Source organism: Polypterus senegalus, chromosome 7 (assembly GCF_016835505.1).
Source record: "Polypterus senegalus isolate Bchr_013 chromosome 7, ASM1683550v1, whole genome shotgun sequence".
Lineage (NCBI taxonomy): Eukaryota > Metazoa > Chordata > Cladistia > Polypteriformes > Polypteridae > Polypterus > Polypterus senegalus.
Window position 1 is genome coordinate 47,132,315 of NC_053160.1, and position 19,814 is coordinate 47,152,128.

General features: G+C 37.1%; 1 protein-coding gene across 2 annotated transcripts in view; it reads right to left on the reverse strand.

Moving 5' to 3' along the window:
• adamts3 (ADAM metallopeptidase with thrombospondin type 1 motif, 3) overlaps positions 1-19,814 on the reverse strand; it is a 304,447-nt gene that overhangs the window by 280,108 nt on the left and 4,525 nt on the right. For both annotated transcript variants that reach the window (XM_039758577.1, XM_039758576.1), the window contains exon 3: positions 17,643-18,061. In XM_039758577.1, coding sequence (XP_039614511.1) covers positions 17,643-18,061 — 419 coding nt within the window. The remainder of the gene's footprint in view (positions 1-17,642; positions 18,062-19,814) is intronic.

Genomic DNA, 19,814 nt, shown 5'->3' on the forward strand with positions numbered 1-19,814 from the left:
TTCCTATTAGGCATGCTTCATTATACTTTGCTAATATAGAGGTTTTTGGTTTACTGTTAATCTCCTTCATGTTCTGGGTATATCACCAAGTCACAACAGGTTAATATTCTATACTGTCATGTTCCATGCTATTAACAAAACGTTGTATAAAGACTACAATGCACAGAACACCTACATTGTAAAACATTTAAAGAAAATGAAATCCATCATAAATTGGCAAGAAAAATCAGGATATAATGGAATAGGTCTTTGAATTTTTCATATTCTCATTGCATTTCCCATAGGTTCCTCTCTAGGGTTTTCTCCCTAGACGTGTACTGTAATTGGGTAAATGGTGAAATTACTTTGGGTAGGAATGTGTACAGAAGATTTTCCCAAAAGTAAATTGCTATCTCATTCAGTTGCTTGGCTACAAAACATAAAGATACCAAAACAGATTTAGCATTGGAAACAGACTACTCAGAAACGTCTGCAAAAAATTATCTCTTTGGAATATACAGTACTTTACAGTTATGTGAGACCGTAACTACAAAATTAGATGGCACAAAAACCAAATATCTGCAATTCATATCTCCTTTACTGTTTAAACCAATCCTTAAAATGAGTTTGCATGTACCCTATCTGACCATCTTCCAGTCCGTATCAGCACATTCTAGGTACACTCAATTAAAGGTAAAGATTATAACTTAGTTTGGAAGAAAAAAGTGAAAAAAGGGATTCTGGCATAATGAGGTCCCTTTGAAAAAAAAATTAAAGGGCTTCTAATCTCAATATTGTGAAGCCAAACAAAAGAACAATCCAGTTCACAATTTCAAAGGACATGGGTGGCCTTTAAATCTCACAATCCATTAGCAGATCTTATATATTAACTTTAGAGTAAGCAATTATTTCTGTAACTGCAAAAATTCTCACAAAATCAAAAAGGCCAGTCTAATTGAATTCTGCCTTTCAAGACTGCTGATCTATGTCCTCATAAAAGAAACCAAAATAAGCACCTCAACCCACATACTGCTTCACTGTTTTTCAGACTTGATCTGCAAAACATTCAAATTTGTCTGAATGTTGCCATTACAAATGAGCACTTAAATAGGTAACAATATACCAAATTAAATGACTGTAGTTGAATGCAACTTGCATTTTGAAAAATATAAACAATTTAACATCTGACAGTAGATTGTAATCTCATAAGATCCCTAACCAAAAGTGCACCAATGGAGCCAAATAATAGTAATACTGAGGATACTATAGTTAAACTACAGGTAAACACTCAACAGAACATTTTACAATACTGTATAGTATAAATGATTGTACTATATAACAATTCAGAATTAAGTACATTAACATATGTAATATTTATTATGTAGACAAATAAATTTAGAATAAAATAAACAGAAGATTGAATCAAATGAACAACTGAACTAATATTGAATTTGAAAACTAAACACACAGGATCAATTGAAGTGAATAAGCTGCATAGATAGACAGATTGGTCCAGGCTGGCATGTCGAATATTGTAAAAATTAGAACCTGATCTAACTCGTTGGCAAGTTTTTGATCCCATCACCAAACGTTCATTTTGGTTGTAAAAAATGGGTTAAACATAGTACCATGTATCAACACTCTTTTTCCTCATTTCTCTCACAGCTTCCACTCCAAACTCTTGCTACCTCTTGCCCATCAAGCACTTGCCTCAGTTTACACTCTAGTAGTGGTGCTGAAGTAAGTTTACACCCCAACTTGGGGCCTTCAGCCAAGGTAAACCTCTGAACCTCTTTCAGAGTCAGCAATAACTCAGGAATATCCTAAGGCTTTCTCACCCAAACTTTTAGCCCTGGTTTTCCCCACATCTCTGAGCCACAATATTTATTTAATGGATCATAAACCTATAGTTTCCCTGACCTCCTGTGTTCCTCATAACAGAACTGAAAATCATTTTGGGAACCTTGCACTCCCACATACAAGTTTGGGGACATTCATCAAGAGATACACACAATAAATACCAAAATGTCAATCAGCTGACTGTTCAAGCAAGTGTCACATGCATTATGTTTGAACTGAGAGTAAAAATGCTATTAATCTGAATGGTAATTAACATAACAAATAAGACTGCAATTAAAAAACCTGTTAAGAGAGCCAACGGTCACAATGGCTATTGAGGGGAAAGGCTTTCAAAGGCTCATCTTACTTCTGTACTGCTTCTCTGTTGCAATAATATGAGGAAACCTAGTGCTTCTATTTACTGTTTTAGTTTGTTTCCGAAGCAATTAGCACAATAGCTAAATGTTTCTTTTTTTGATGTTTCTTTTAGCATCCTTTAAATACATAACTGGCGAAACAGTAACTGCTACATACACATTCATTGATTAGTTGAGGGTAACAGGTAAGCAGTAATTGATGCAACCAGTATGTCCACGTTCCTGATTAGGTGACGGCAGTCTAACAAACAGTGCTGATTCCCATATTCCAAATGATTGTGCCAATGTAGGCAAAATATAAACAACAACTTACCAAACAAACTGTAAACTTTTGTCCAGACTCCACATAGTCTAAGTGCTGAAGAAAATTGCGGAACACTGAAACAAACCATCAGATTACAATTTAAAGTATTCCTCCATTATATTTTGCATTACTGAAAACAGTGGGGCAGATTAGAGATCTTTTTCTTTTAACTTGCTTTCTACTTAATCCCCTCTCTAGCTTTTGGTTATAATTTTAAGACAAGTAATCATCTTATAAATTCAAAGTAGGCCAAGTACAACTAGTGTGATGGACGGCATGCATGGATGGATGTCACAGCCAGGATAGGGCAAGGCTCCTTGCCTAGATGGGAGGCCAGCCCTGCAAAGGCACAAAAAACTGAGAAGATTGTCCTGTTTTAATCAGGAGACAAGCAGAAGGTGCCAGTGCGACAGTGAGTAGGGCAGGGTTGGACCAAGGAGCAATACCCGGCCAGGAGACCAGTGTAGTTGAAGGACATTGGGAGAAAACCTGGCAGGATTACATCCTTATCCAACACGTTAGGTGGTAAACTCCCTGGGCGACAACACCTGTATGGACACCCGCTAGGCATGCTGGGAACTGTAGTCCCGAAGGATAGCCTTGTTTTGGAGGGTGCTGCAAGGATTTATCCTCCCTAATTTTTAGGACTACCAATTGACCCAGAAATAGGGATATGCCCTAGTACCAGAAGTACTCCCGGGTCCAAGGTAAAAGAGACCTCTCAAACTCATCCAGATGAGTTGGAGTCATTTGGAAGAAGGACAGAGATCACCTAGAGGTGTGGAAGAAGTGAGGGAAAAGAGAAGGAGAAGAATTGTTAGGTTTATGTAGATTTTGGTGCCTTTTATGCAAGGTATTTGTGCTAATAAACCTTTTATTTATACTGGAGCTGATGTCTGTGAAGTTGTGTCTGAGGTTTGGAGTGCGCCCTACTGGACATACCAGGTTCTGTTATAGTTCAAATTCAATTTTGAATTTCATCTAATCTTCTATAACCGCTTTTCCTGCGGATGGTCCAATTCAAATATTGAATTTCTTCAAACAATAAACATGCAGATTTGATAAAAGTATATTATGTTAATTTTACTTAGCATGAAGACCTCTAGGCATGGGTAATTTTAAATGGCCACAAAAAGCAAAAAAAATATTTTCACATTTCACAAGCTGATTAGAGATATCTTCATTTTTAAAACATAAGGCCATATGTATCTTTTGTTGAAGGATTGTTTTTAGTTTTAGCAGCACATTTCCGTGACCAAACACAAGAGCATGTCTAGGGATGAATCTAATAACTCTGAAACAAATAACCAATCCCTGAGCATAAGAAACTGATCAATACTCTCAGAAATGCAAGCACTAGTATGGAGACAACTTATACTGTTATCTCTGAAAATCTTTAACTCGGGGGGGATACATAAAGCAGAGCTTCTTTGTGGCTGAGAATTTATTTCAGAATTTATTTATCAAACAGAATCGCTGCAAAGTTGCCTGTCTCTGTTAAAATCGTAGACAATGTTAATTGGCAACAATCTTGCATTGAAAGTTTCAGTGTTACTCTGAACTCATGGCGAAAGGTTAGTGATGTGACAGATTTTGTAGTTGCTGCCAGGTGTTGCAACTCCTTTGGGACACAACAAGATTTATGTTACCAAATACCTACGCATGGATCAATAAGGGGCAATGGCATTGCTAAATCCGTCACTGAACATTATGATACTGAAAAAAACTATTTCAGAAATCTAAAGTGGGAAACATTGATCTGATGGCATTTTACTGAAAAGGAACTGAGGTCTTAGAAATACAAGTGTTAGACCTGCAAAGTTTTGCATCATTTTTAATTACGTTAAAAACACTGACTTTATTTAACATGTCACACATCTCTTTGAATAAAATTTAACTTTTTAAAAAGGTACATTTGGCTTTGTAATAAGTGCTTAGATTTATAATAACAATATTTGTTTATATTGCATATTTTCATACGTAAGTGTGGCTTAAAGAGCTTCACAAACTGTAAAACAAAAAATCAGAGTTACAAAAGAAGTAATTGGAAGAATTCTTAGTTTTCAGTCTGTAAGGGTTAAAATGATAAAAGTCAGTTAAACATATAATATAGTCTGATGACCAGAGAGTAGAAGAATACAAAAACTAAAACAGGCAAAGATGCAGGAGAAAATAAACTCTCTAGGGTTTAAAGACCAAAAAGACCACCCAATACCCTTCCGGGGCTTCAACAGTACTTAAATGTAATAACGTAATTCAATATTATCCAAGTATGATGAAGAATGCAAGAAGATTTAATCATTACTACGGTATTATCCTTTAACGTTTCTGGCATCAAAGGTGACTGCAATGCACACTGGGCAGGTGGCATTGGGGCAAAGTTGCACCATAAGACATTAGGAAGAGAAAACAAGTACAATATAAATTATTAAACATCAATGCAAGTTATGACATTTATACTTAGCACCCCTTAAAAGCTTGCTCATCATGGACCACATTTCTTCAAGGTCACCATATACAAAGGCCGGGAGGTTTTAATTACACTATAAATTGTATTTAGAATAACATCATTTGAGGTTGAAACTGAACTTGATATTTGGCCTTCACAGCAATTCAAACTCTGTAAATAATTAGAAATTGGCGTAATGCACAATAAACTTGCCAAATCCTGTTCTACATCTACTACATGTTGCTGTAATGCTTTTTTCTTACAATCAGTCTTCTTTTCTGGTAAGAAGGAAAACTCCAGGCATTTGCTGTGACTATCTTTGATTTGTCCATCTACTCTCCCACATCAGCGTAATTGTAACATCTAGAGGCATAATTTCAACTCTGCTGCTACAATACATAACTAATATTGATCAGTTGTTTCTTTATAGTATGTATTTTATTCTCTCTACCCATGGAACTAAAAACACAATCCCTCTACCAAAACAGTCCAGAGACACTTTTGGAAGTGGGTGTTCAGAAGTGAAAAACTGGTATGTCCTACTAGCCAGGCTCTTTCAGTAGGTATTTTTTGATGATATTAAATGTATCATTTAAAAACAGAATGGCTGAGCTACTATAATTAAAACTAATAATTGTATGTTGGCTGAATGTAAGCCCAATCACTATTCATCTGGAGTCTGCATAAGTTTTCCTCACACATTCCAAAAAAGTACAGGTTAGGTTAATTGGTGACTCCAAATTCACCCAGCTATGATTGATTGTTGGTTTGTATGTGAGTAGCTGTTCTAGTGTGGACTAGAGGGCCATCCAACGTTGGTCTCCACCTTGCACCTGATGTTCTCATAATAGGTTCTGAATATGCTAAATAGGAACAGCTAATTTAATTATCTATACATTTTATACCTTTGCTATCAACCACACCAGCCCAAAGCTTGACCCTAACCCTAACTCTCCCAACATCATTACTGAGTCAGTTGAAGACGGAACTTACAATTCCTTTTCACTACATTTTAAAACTATGTCAATGGTAAAACAGTTATTAAACAAACAAAGATCACGAAACAAATCTCTCTATTATAAAAGAAAATCTTGAGACGAGATGAAACTATTTCCAGGAGATTTTTTCAAGTCCCGCAATGAGACAAGACTATTTCCAAGAGATTTTTTCAAGTCCTGCAAGACGAGACTGTTGCCAAGAGATTTTTTCAAGTCCTTGCCTCCTCTCAACCACTTACGGTTAATGGCCCATGCCCATGGTCCTCTCACCTCTCATGATGCTTTTGTCAGATACAGTTCACTCTCAGCCCTTATAAATTTTTACGTTTTCCTCACTTTAAGTTCCCAATAAAAGAAGACTTATTATGTGCAAATCTTAATGAAGAATTTCATCCCGAAGGGTTATTAATAGAAGAAATGAGTACACGGGCAATCCAAGCACCGAAAAACAATGAAGTCAAATGAATTAATGCAAAAATTGTCAATTGGTTAAATGGCAAATTGGTTAAATGTGTATCAATAGACTATGCTGAAACAGTTGGTGGTGATTGTGCGAAAGATGAAAACATCAACTTACAATATCCCGTAGAATATCTTCAAACGTTACAACTGTCCGGTCATCCACCGGCCGAATTACTGTTGAAAGTAGGATGTATCGTAATGTTATTGCATAATTTATGTATGCATGAAGGGCTATGCAATAGGATAAGATTAGTTGTATTCAAAATTAGTTGAACAATTCTGACATTTCAAATTTTAACAGGCGACAAGAAGAGTAATGTAGTACATCTTCCACGGAAAGCATTACACACCAAAGAAGATCTAGACATGCCTTTCATATTAAAACGTTATAATAGGTTTTGCTATGACAATTAACAAATCATAGGGTTAAACATTTGGTTTGTTTATTACAGAGAAAGAAACAATATAACATGGAATCAAAATTCAAAGTGATATTGGCGAAAAGTTAATTCCAAAAATTGTTTTTACTGAAGTTTTACAGTAAAAGTGTAAATTTAAAAAGTATCTGCAAGTTAATTTCAAAGCCAAACAGAACGAAAACGTATAACACAACGAATACCTCTAAAGCAACATGAAACGTAATTTTCTTTCAATTTATTACGTTTTACTATTTTTTACTATGGTTAATTACTCACTGTAATGTAAAATAGTTAGGTCTATTATGCATATTCCCATGAAAATAACAATCTGTTTAAATTGTACATCCGCTTCCCCATACACGAGTGGCAGAGCCGCGAAGTGCCTAGCGCGTAGCACCCAAACGGGGGTTGGCAAGCGAAGCAATCAGGGGCCAGAGACCCCTAGTACTACAAAGGATCTTAAGTTTGCCAGTGAACATCTGGGCCTGTATATGTGCCTTCTTGAGCAGGAGCACCTTGCGGGCGCTGCAAGATTTCAATCTATTATGGCATAGTATATTACCAATGGTGTTCTTGGTGAAGGTGATCCAAAATGCCTCCAGATCATTAACAATCTCCTCCTGTAAAGTTTTGGGCTGATCCCCATGAGGCAAGATCTTGAATGAGGCCCAGACAGGGGGTGATTGAAGGTCATTTTATATTTCTTCCATTTCCAAATAACCACACCAACAGTTGTCACCTTCTCACCAAGCTTTTTGCTGAAGGTCTTGTAGCCCATTCCAGCCTTGCGCAGGTTTACAATCTTGCCCCTGACGTTATTTGACAGCTCTTTGGTCTTGCCCATGATGGTGGAGAGGTTGGAATGGAAGAAATTGATTCTGTGGACAGCTGCACTTTATACACATAACAAGTTGAGATCAGGAGTATCTGTAATTGATTGATTGATTGATTGATTGTAATCTGTGTGCCACGTGGGAACACGGCCAATCTGTGGGAGCCAAAATTCTGGCAAAGTTGTAGGGGATCAAATACTTATTTCTCTCAATGATATGCAAATCAATTTATAACTTTTATGTAATGTGTTTTTCTGGATTTTTGGTTGATATTCTGTCTCTCCCCATTAAAATGAAATTACTATATATATATATATATATATATATATATATATATATATATATATATATATATATATATATATAGTGGTGGAAATAAGTAAGCAACCTGGCAGCATCTGATGGACCAAAACATAATGCCCCAGAGTTGTTCTATTGGATTTAGGTCAGGCGAGCATGGGGGCCAGTCAATGGTATAATTTCCTTCATCCTCCAGGAACTGCCTGCATACTTTCGCCACATGAGACCGGACATTGTCGTGCACCAGGAGGAACCCAGGACCCACTGCACCAGCATAGGGTCTGACAATGAGTCCAAGGATTTCATCCGGATACATAATGGCAGCCAAGGTGCCATTGTCTAGTCTGTAGAGGTCCGTGCATCCTACCAAGGATATGCCTCCCCAGACCATTACTGACCCACCACCAAACCGGTCATGCTGAACGATTTTACAGGCAGCATAACATTCACCACAGCTTCTCCAGACAGTTTCACGTCTGTCACATGCTCAGGGTGAACATGTTCTCATCTGAGGGTACTAGTGGTGGACCTGCCAATTCTGGTATTCTATGGCAAATGCCAATCAAGCTCTATAGTGCCGAGAAGTGAGCACAATGCCCACTAGAGGACTTTGGGCCCTCAGGCCACCCTTATGGAATCTGTTTCTGATTGTTTTGTCAGAGATATTCACACCAGTGGCCTGCTGGAGGTCATTTTGTAGGGCTCTGGCAGTGCTCATCCTGTTTCTCCTTGCCCAAAGGAACAGATATCGGTCCTGCTGATGGGTCAAGGACCTTCTACGGCCCTGTCCAGCTCTCCTAGAGTAACTGCCTGTCTCCTGGAATCTACTCCATGCCCTTGAGACTGAGCTGGGAGACACAGCAAACCTTCTGGCAATGGCATATATTGATGTGCCATCCTGGAAAAGTTGGACTACCTGTGCAACCTCTGCAGGGTCCAGTATTGCCTCATGCTACCAGTAGTGATACTGACCCTAGCCAAATGCAAAAATCAGTGAAAAAACACAGAAAAGATGAGGAGGGAAAAAATGTCAGTGGCCTCCACCTGTTAAAACATTCCTGTTTAGAGGGTCATATTGTTGCCCCTCTAGAGCCCCTGTTGTTAATTTCATTAACACCAAAGCAGCTGAAACTGATTAACAACCCCCTCTGCCACTTAACTGACCAGATCAATATCCCAGAAGTTTCATCGACTTGATGCTATACTCTGATTAAAAAGTGTTCCTTTAATTATGAATCACTGAGTCTCAAAACATAAAGCATCATCTATCAGACAAAAATAGGCAATAACATGCTTTTAATTAGAATGTGGAAAAAGGTGGAAATGAAAGCTGACAACATATATATGTTATCTTCAACTGAAATTAACTAGTAAAATCCAGTCGGTATGACACACTGAACATCACATTTAAAACACATGAGTGTGTTACACACATATGTTATATTTTATGGAAAGCATAAATGGTAGATTTTGCTTCACGCTACAGTGCTCAAACAAAATAAATCTGTCCTATATAATAAGCCAGTCTGGTAAAAAAAAAAAAGGAGAAAATCCTAATACAACTTTATTAGCATTTAATTTTTTTTTTTCATTTTTCACTTTAACTGTTATATGGTGAATTGATTTAAAAACTAACCACATCCTAGGTAAATGGACATACAATAAATACTCTGTAGCTTACTTGGTGATTCTCCATAAAAAGAAGAAAGCAAGTGAAGAAGCTACAGAAGCTTGAATGGCTGACATGAAGGGAAACTTATCATGCTTTCCATGTTGTTTTTGTGCTGTTCCCAGTCAACAGTAATTGATTTGGTCTGAAAACAGACCTGTACACATTTGTATTGTATACATACTTCATTTTAAGGCAACACAGTGGTACAGTGGTAGTGCTTCTGTCTCTCAGTAAGGAGACAAGGATTCACGTCCTGGGTAATCTTTGCATGAAGATTGCGTGTTCTCCCCATGTCTGCACAAGATTCCTCTGTATTCTCCAGTTCCCTCCCAATGTTCAAAGACATACTGTACAGGTTAGGAGAATTGGGAAAGCCAAATTGGCCTTGTGTGTGTGTGGTGTGTTTGTGTGTGTGTGTGTGTGTGTTCACCCTGCAATGGACTGGTTCCTTGTCCATGGTTTGTTCCTGTCTTGCACCCTATGCTAGATGCAATAGGCTTCAGCCCACTTGACCCACAACCCTAGTCTGGATCAAGCAGGTTAGAAAATGATATGAAATACTTCACTTTATCCAGGGCAAGGTTGTCAGTACTTGTGACCTGTTTCAATACGATTGAGAACAAGCCTGCAACAAGCCTCTGAAAAGACTCCAGTCCTGAACTAGTTTAAGTGGAATTTAATATTTTATATTATGTTATGTTACTATATATTACACAAAATTAAATTAAACTCTACCAGGCCTAAAATTAGGAAAATAAGCCTACACTGTGTACTGAATTTTTTTGTTTTCCATTAAGTGAAAGGTGATTTTATGTGAACAAATATACACATTTAATTACTTACAATTTTCATAAACTCTCCTTTAAAAAGTTTGAGTTGCTTTGTAAAAGAAATGTTCAGTACTGTAGGTTTGTCTCCGAGAAAGTAGGAAACATTAGTTCCTTGATTTTAAGAAACAAGATACCTGGGCGATTGCTGTTATGTCATTTTATATTTTGCTAATGCTGTTGGTTAAATACTCCTGGTAAGAGGTTTCAAATATATCAGAAGTCTTAAAAGTGTTACAGTATTTATAAGGCAATAAATAAGGCTTTCAGTAGGATACTGCACATGAGATACACAAAATAAAATAAAAGGGACTACCTAATAAAAAATAAAAAGGGGAAAACGGATGGTAATGCATTAAAAATTTTAAAGCCTTGGAGAAAGTTCCAATTTCCTAAATCCAGAAACCACAGAGAATAAAACAGTTATGATTTTTCCCTTTCGTCAATAAACCTGAGCCAACTAACAAAAACTCAGGGTGGGCTGGTTCATTAACAGGTCAATCTTAGATCTTGGTGTCTTTGGGGAAAGGCAAGGGAGATAAAAAAGGGTTGGAGTTAAAAATGAGGCAAGTTAATTCAAATAATTAGAAAGTTTACTTTCTGTAGTCTTTAGGCACCTTTAGTGGTAGATAGTGTAAATGTAAATGAATTCACAGTGTAGTAAAAGGTTATACGAGTTGGCCAGGATTTCAAGTTTATTATTACAAACAAACAGAGTATATAAAGTATGGTATTAATGTGACAGGATCAATGAGGAATTGTAAGCCACTGGACCACAAGATTGTGCAGGAATATAAAATGCAAAGAGAAAGCACAAATAGAAATATGACAGAACGCTTCAAATATGCACATATGTAACACGTTTACAGAGCTTCAAACATAATTCAGCTAGGCCAGATCTATTCCAATATAATCAACTTCAAGTTAGCCAAAACGATTCTCTACAGGCAGAATGATTCCAGTATGGTTCCTAAACAACTAAACACAAAGTTTTACCAAACTCCAGTAGTATTTGTTGAGCTGTTTCAAAAATATGAGTACTGAAAGATTTTCAGAAAAGAAATGAAGTGCAAAATAATAACTCCAAAAAAAATATCTACTCAACTTCCCACTTTCTGAACCCATTTTTCCAGTATGCACTTCAGGGAGTTGGAGTTTATTAGCATCAATGTCAACAGAATTCAAACTATACTACTGTATTATAACTTGCTAGAACTACCACAGTTGCATACACTCAACATAGTACATAACACAAACATTGATGTATTGTTTAATACACAAAACTACAAAGAGGACAAAAATTGATCCAAATATTATTTCTAGCAAAATGCATTGTATTCTAACAATCATTATCTACATTATCATTATAATGGAAACGGTTATAGAGAGAAAGCTTAGGGAAGAGACCACCATAAGGGAGGAGCAGTTTGTTTTTTTTTGCCAGAGTGAGGAATATATGATGAAGTCTGTGCATTGAGACAACTTATAGAGAAAGAAAAACTGGATTGCATATGGTGTTTATTGATTTGGAGAAGGCTTATGATAAAGTGTTACGTCAAGAGGTCTGGAGGTGCAGGAAGGAGAAAGGGGTACCACAGAAGTATGAGGATTGTGGCGAATATGTATGAGGGAGTGAGGACTCGGGTTAAAAGCACTGTAGGGGTAACAGATAAGATCCCAGTTAGAATAGGTCTGCACCAGGGATCTTCTTTAAGTCCTTACTTCTTTGATCTGGTTACGGAAGTGTTGAGTCATGGGATAACAGACCACTCCCCTTGGTACCTGCTATTTGCTGAAGACAGTGTGTTGTGTAGCAACAGAAAAGAGGAAGTGGAGAGGAAGTTAGAAGAATGGAGAAGAATTTTGTAGGATAGAGGACTGAAGTTACATAGGAAGAATATACTGTATGAGGCTTAATGATGATCAGGATTTAGAGGTTAGCCTGCAAGGAGATCTGCTGAAAAGAGCGGATAAGTTTAAATATCGAAGATCAGACTTGGCCCAAGATGGAAAATTTGATGCAGAGATAACCCATAGAGTCCAATGTGGATGGAACAATTGGAAGAATGTATCAGGAATAACACAAAGTTTGAAGGTTTTTAAGACAGCGGTAGAGCCAGCTGTAACAAATGAGGCTGAGACATGGGCATGGGAAGTTAGATGTTGAGTAACAGCAACTGACAGTGGAGGTTTTGGCATACTACAAAAATAAAAAGAAACAGACAAAGTGTTCATGAACATCACTAATAAAATAAGGTGAATAATTTTAAATTTTACACACACATCTCCTTGTGCACTTTGTACACATTCCTCCAAATGAATGTGCTGTAGGTTTGGGTAAATGGCAAGAGTACAATTGGTCCCATGCAAATGAGAATTTGTGTGTAAATGGGCATGCAATGAAGACACACTTCATCCAGGGTTTGCTGCTGCTATCTGCCGATCACTACCAGAATAACCCCCTCTCACCCCAAACTGGATTAAACAATTTCTATACAAACCTGAAATTTGCATCTTTGATAAAAAAAGAACAGAATTACATTATGAAAATTAACTGCATTTCAATTTAAAAAGATTTCATTTTTGAAAGGAAATCAAATGCATGAAATATATCCCTAATTATATACAGTAATAGGGTTTTTTGTAAACAGTTTTGTTCACATGCACAACAGACCATAAGTCATTTTAGTTCTTCCCCCAAAGTGTATTTAATAACACTTAGGAAATGTGACAGTCCTGACAAGTTTATCATGAAAGGAGATATGGCTTACCTTGAGTGCCTTTAAGAATAAGTACAAAAGAAATTAAATTAAAATGACACTATTTTCAAATGATTTTTAACCATGCATTTAAAATTTAAAGTACATAGTACTGAGTGATTGCAGAGAATTTTAACTCATTCATAATATACTGTCTGTTTAACATATAAACACAGTAATAGACAACAGAACCAATTTTTTTTTTTTCTTGTTTGTCATTACCCCTGGCACTAATGTTAATAATGTTAATATATGGCTATCCTTTTCTAGTCAGATTGGCCTTGTCCCCTTATTGCCTGTTGTAGCTTTGCTTGTCTTCATCATTCCCCATTATTCAATCTCACCTTTACACACGTCTGTTGAAGGATTCAATTGTTATATCTAGCTTTTTATTTTCTATATAACATGCTTCTTTTGTTTCATTGTGCAAATGAACAACGATATAATTCAACTCTTATTTTCCATAAAGAAAGGTTGCTCATTTGGCAAGAAGTTGCCAGGGAGGAATATAACACAGGTATGACAACAGGTAGGAGCAAAGTCCAGATCAGCTTTAAAAGACAGAGAGGAGAAGTCACACTGGCTATAGAAATGCAAATGCAGATGCCCACATGAAAAAAAACAGCACTGCCTGCAGACAGGAATCTGGCTGTAGTCCTAGTCAATGCCTTGAAAATAATTTAACAACAGTGAAATGGAAAGGACATGAAGAATGGAAAGCTCCAGGGGCACATGGTCCCTGGATGGTAGAAGTAGGACCATGTTTCCTCATTGACAGCAACCAACCTACCTGCAACCTGAGAGACCTGGCCTTTTACAGGCTACAAAAGGAGTGGGTTGTGGTGACACCCAGAGACACTAGAGGGAGTTATAGCCTGGTGTGCCTGTAATATAAGACTGCTGGCTCGAAACCCAAAGCAATCTGAAGTCTTGGCTCAGAAGTAATGTTGAACTAATACAGTTAACAAACTGTAACAAAAGTATGCTAGAACATCAAAACATGCAAAATAAAACAATGTTTTATGAATCAGAAGTATAGGACAGAGTTAAGAGAGGGAGGAAACTTCTGGAGTAAAGGGAAGCATTGACAAGTCCTAAAGTCACAAGTTCACATTGTCCTCTAGTAATCTCCGACTCACAGCATCCTCAAGGCTTTCCTTCAAGAAGCCAGTTACATTGTCACTTCCTGGGTAAACCATTTCCCCTATGCCAGCCTAGGAGACATGGACTGATCTCATATAAGATCTCAATCTAATGTTCCTGATCTTAACACCTCTGGAATGATAGCTGAAGATTATAAAGCTATAGACCCCTAGTGACAAAAAAGAAAGGTCAGCTACCTTGGATTTCTACCCTTGTCCTGATACAACAGAACTTGCACTGCACCAATTAGTGGCAAATAGGATAGTTAATGACACTGTAACCTCCCATACAAGATCTTTACTGTTAATCTCTATCTCTCTCTCTATTATAAACACAATATATACACACACACAGCACTATAACACATTTTTGAAACACGGTACAATACTGTTGATGTTATGAGTACTGTGGCCCAGTTGAGACCAGGATTGCAGGCAGAAAGAAGTGCTACAGAACAAGGCAGAGCCGTATAAGAATCTGAAAGTGTTTTCCTAGGACAGAAAATAGAATAGTGCCATACAGCAGTAAGTCCTCTATTCAAAGTGAATGCTCTAGAACTAACTAAAATAAGAGAACAAATGGAGTGGAACAGTAATTATGGACATTGGGCAGCTTAATAGATCTCTCTCTCTTTCTATATACAGTATATATATATATATATATATATATATAATCCAACATCTGTCTGTCTGTTTGTATGTCTGTCCTCTTTTCACGAGAAAACTACTTAACGGATTTAGATCGGGTTTTTTTCCTATAATTTGCTTGAACATTCCGGTTGATTTTGCGACTTCTCACATTGTGCTATGCATCATAGTTCGCTTGCGGTACCAATTTATTTGCGCAAATTTGAGAGACAAGCAGTGGGCCGAGGAGATGAGAGCGGGGACCCCTCCTCACTCACGCACCAGCCTTGGGGCATGTTGCTTACCTCTGCTTAGTTAGTGAATGACAGAACTACGTAACAGATTTAGATCAGGTCTTTTTCTTTTGCTTGAACATTCCGGTTGATTTTGCAACTTCTCTCATCGCGCTAAGAATTATAGTTTGCTTGCAGGAGCGATATAGTCGTACTAATCCAAGACAGAGGCTGCGGGACAAGGGGAGGAGGAAGCGTGGCGCCAGGAGTAGGGAGCCAGGTGGGGCCCTCCTCACTGTTCTATTTCACTACGATTTGGGTGGAGCCACAGGGGACGGCTAGTATTTGATAAATCACAGCAGTTTTGTGCTTTGCAACATCAGTGGTCAATTCCCCCAGTACATGTTAAAAAGGCAGACTATCATGAGTTTGCCTAGCCCATAAAAAGACTGCCTAAACTCAGTGCTATAGGAAAAGGCAGTACCAGAACACACTTATGACCATAGAAATTGTTATGAGGATTAACCTAGAAGTTATCCCATGTTGAGACTTTCAATATTAAACAGTGAGCTTGGATTTGGAGCCGAGTTGGGGCCAATTGTTCAACTTGCATGAGGAAGAGTGGCCAGAGAATCAAACCAAGAGTTATAGGAGGTAAGAAAAGGGGAATGCATGTTGTGGTACTGAGATGGGAAGAGGGCCACAGTCTGCATCGACAGGGTGAATGACCTTCGTAAAAAGTACCACAGAAGTAGTAGGGTTTTCTTTTCATTTTGTTTGTGTAGTTTTCATTGCATCTCTTGTTCACCCTTCCTTATGTGTATTTTAAAGGCATTCTCTTGAAGGAAAACTATCATCCTTAGCATTCTTTCTAGGCTAGGTTTAAAGACAGTTCAAAAGTGCTCAGTAACATCCAGACTGTGCATGTTTATTCAACAATGAAGGGAAATAATGTTCAAACAACCTAAAACTTCTATATTTAACATATTTACCACTACTTTAAACTCAATAACAAATCACTGCATTACGAACAGAATATTTCAGTCATTATTTGTTATGACGTGAGATGCTCGTAAAATGGTTAGTGGTGTTGCCTCATTAAGCCAGCATCCTGGGTTCAAATTGTGTGCCCTGTGGCTGTATGTGTAAAGTTTATAAGTTCTCCCATTGTCTACATGGGCCTTTTTACTGGTACTTGAAATGGGCTGACACCTTAACCATTTTGGCTACCTGCCTTGTGCATGTTGCTGTCAATACAGTGGAGCACTTTAAAACACTGCTGAAAACACATTACTTTAACATGGCTTTCTCATAGCTTCATCTTAGTTTAATCCTGATGCTCTGTATATTCAATTAATTGTCATGATCATTCATGGTGGCTCCAAAATCCGTACTAAGCCCTACTTTCTCTTCTGTTCTTTTTCCGGTTCTCTGTGGTGGCAATCTGTGCCACCACCACCACCTAATCAAAGCACCGTGATGTCTCTACATTGATGGATTAAAGGCCAGAAGTCCACATGACCATCATCATCAAGTTCTTCCATGAGGACCCTGAATACAATGAGGACTGATGGAGGTCATTTATGTTAGGTAGAATGCCTAGAGGGGGCTGGGTGGTCTCGGGAACCCCTGCAGGTTTTATTTTTTTTTCTCCAGCCGTCTGGAGTTTTTTTTTTGTTTGTTTTTTCTGTCCTCCCTGGCATCGGACCTTACTTTTATTCTATGTTAATTAGTGTTCCCTAATTTTAATTCCTATTTATTTTGTCTTTTTTCTCTTTCTTCATCATGTAAAGCACTTTGAGCTACATTGTTTGTATGAAAATGTGCCAAATAAATAAATGTTGTTGTTGTTGTTGTTGTCAACATAGGCTCTGTCTCCCTCATCATTGCATTGAATTAAGTTGGTTTCACAATATTGTTATGCTGCTTTTTTGACTTATTATGTCACATACTGTATACCAAAAGTGTTTAGCATTGTAATATTACAATATTTGGTGCAATGCCATTCGTCTTCAAATGGTAACTTTTTTTAAACTTTGTCATTATGCTTACCAATTGAATTCACTTTTCAGATCAATATTAAGCCAGACTACCTGCTTGGTCTCAACATTTGAACATCATAACACAAATGCAACTATTTCACTAAATTGAAGACCAACGGCTCCAAGTTATCAGGCAATCTATTCTGTCTTTTCAACCCCCTGATACCTTGTTGCTCATGTACCCAGATTTAAGTACACTTTGAATACAATAATCCATTACAAGTGTTGTAAATAACTTGTAATTTGCTCTTTGTTTTACCCCTCCAGTATGTACTTCTAGATACTCCCAAAATATACATTGGAAAATGCATCTGTAACTGTAAATATTGAGTAATGCTTGAATAAAACATTAAATATGTACAGTATTAAAAATGACATACCAATCCATCACAGTTGCTAATGGCTACTGAAGCACCAGGGATGTCTGTTATATCACCAGTGTAAGTGCAGTCTGTCCTCAGACGCTCTGTCTCTTGGATCCTAACAAAGCTGTCACTTGTGCGATTTTGACTTTCCACTTTGATTTCATCCTTAAAATCTCCAGTCTCTTCATGCCACTCTATGACAGCTCCAGGAGCAACCAACCTGCTATTAGGCCTAAGACGCAGATGAAATTCTCTCCCAAAAGCCGATATATTGAAATAGAGCCTCTCGTCCCCAAGGTCTGAAATTTGGGAGACATCTCTTTTGATTCGTTGCTTGTGAGTAGCTGAGAGAAGATGTGACATGTAATTGCCTTTCGAGTCAGTGCTGAAAGGAGTAACCAGCCCATACTCTCTTAGTCGTTTTCTTAAGTAAGCTAAAAAATGAAAAAGATGAGAGCACAGGATTAGTGGAGCATGGATGAAAAAAATCGAGTGAACAGGTTATATGTGCAATACTGAAGAACAGGTGCTACTAATTATGTTTTTTCAATAAATATGTATCTTTTAAGTTTTGAAAACATTGCAAAGGATTGCAAAATCACTATGCATTTGGGTGTTTTGCCCACCTTCTGACAGAGAAGCAACTTTACAGTATCTGTCTATTCCATTCTTTAAACAGTTTGCAGATCCCAATCCTAATATAATTTAATATTGGCCACACCAAAATGAGTCTAGGAAAACTGTACGTACTACACATTGTTGAATGTAAAAAGAAATATCTGAAATATTCAATAAATTTTAAATGCTGTATGTAAATAAACTACATTTCTACCACACAATAGATATTGATATAAAATACAGATTAATATCCATGCTTATTTTAAAAATATAATATTGGCAATAGAAATGATTTGGAACCCTAATCGTTAACCCTAATTTGGAACCCTAAGCCAACGTGACTTTGAACAGACAACAATGAGTGTACACAGTCTGTTAAGGTTATTTCAAAAATGAATTACTTTCAACAAATCTGTCATTTTTTCTGTAACTCCTTTCTCCAAACGATTTTCAGCTGAAAGTCTAAAATTCATATCCAAGTAACATTAGGTACATATCCAAGACAATTCTGTCTATTGCAGAGCACACTCATGCACACAAGTACACATTTACTGACACCAGGGCAATTTTCAGGCACTTTAACTAGCCTACCCTTAACATCTTTAATACGTGCCAAACTGGAGAAAACCAGAAAATGACCAGGCTGAAATATTAACTCAGAATGTTTGAGCTACCTGCTGTCCAACCATACCCTAAAATATACCTGCACAATGCATAAATCTAATGAAATCTGCCTGTCTCTTGAATTTTCCATCCTAGTCTTTAATGGTTAAGGAAACAACATATATTATTTTTCATGTGGGTAATTACATATCATACAGCTTATTAACCATTAATATACTTCTGAATGATGTAATAAGTATTTTTAATTAATTGCTGCTTATAAAGATTATCAAAAAATCTGGCTGTGATGTCAGTCAATACTGATGGGGTCCTAAGGAGTGGTGTGAAAGTGTTACTGGTCCCACTATGAGACCATGAATGCATTCATGATCTGACACTGATCTAACCTTCCTTCATGGACTAAATTAAAACATCTAGGTAAAATGAAGAGGACCCGCAATGTTTTTCATCTTACGTACTGATAATTCATATCATGTCTATTTTTCTTCCTGACTGTAAAAGCAAATTCAAAGACTCAAGTACTATAAATTAAACACATGCAACAGTTTTGTTTACACGAGAGTAAATGAAAAGTTAAACTGTTAGCCTCACCTGCCTCAAATAAAGTTAGGGTGGCAGTGATTGAGCTATGTAATGATATTAATGTTACATGCCTGACCCCAGTCAGTGTGATCTCACCCATTCAGTTTCCGTTCACAGGCAAGGGAAAAAATCACAGACAAACAATAAAAGGTCATTAAACACTGAAAACGAGCATTTTTTATGAAAAATGTTGAAAGAGAACCAGCACCTCCAAGATTAGTGTGTAAGTGAAAGACATGAAATCAACTGAAATCTTTATATGTACACCTGTAAATGAAATTTAAATCATGGCCCACTCAATTTTTAATAACACTTATTTTAATAGATGGACACAGACTTCCAGTCCCAAACATTAGTATTCTT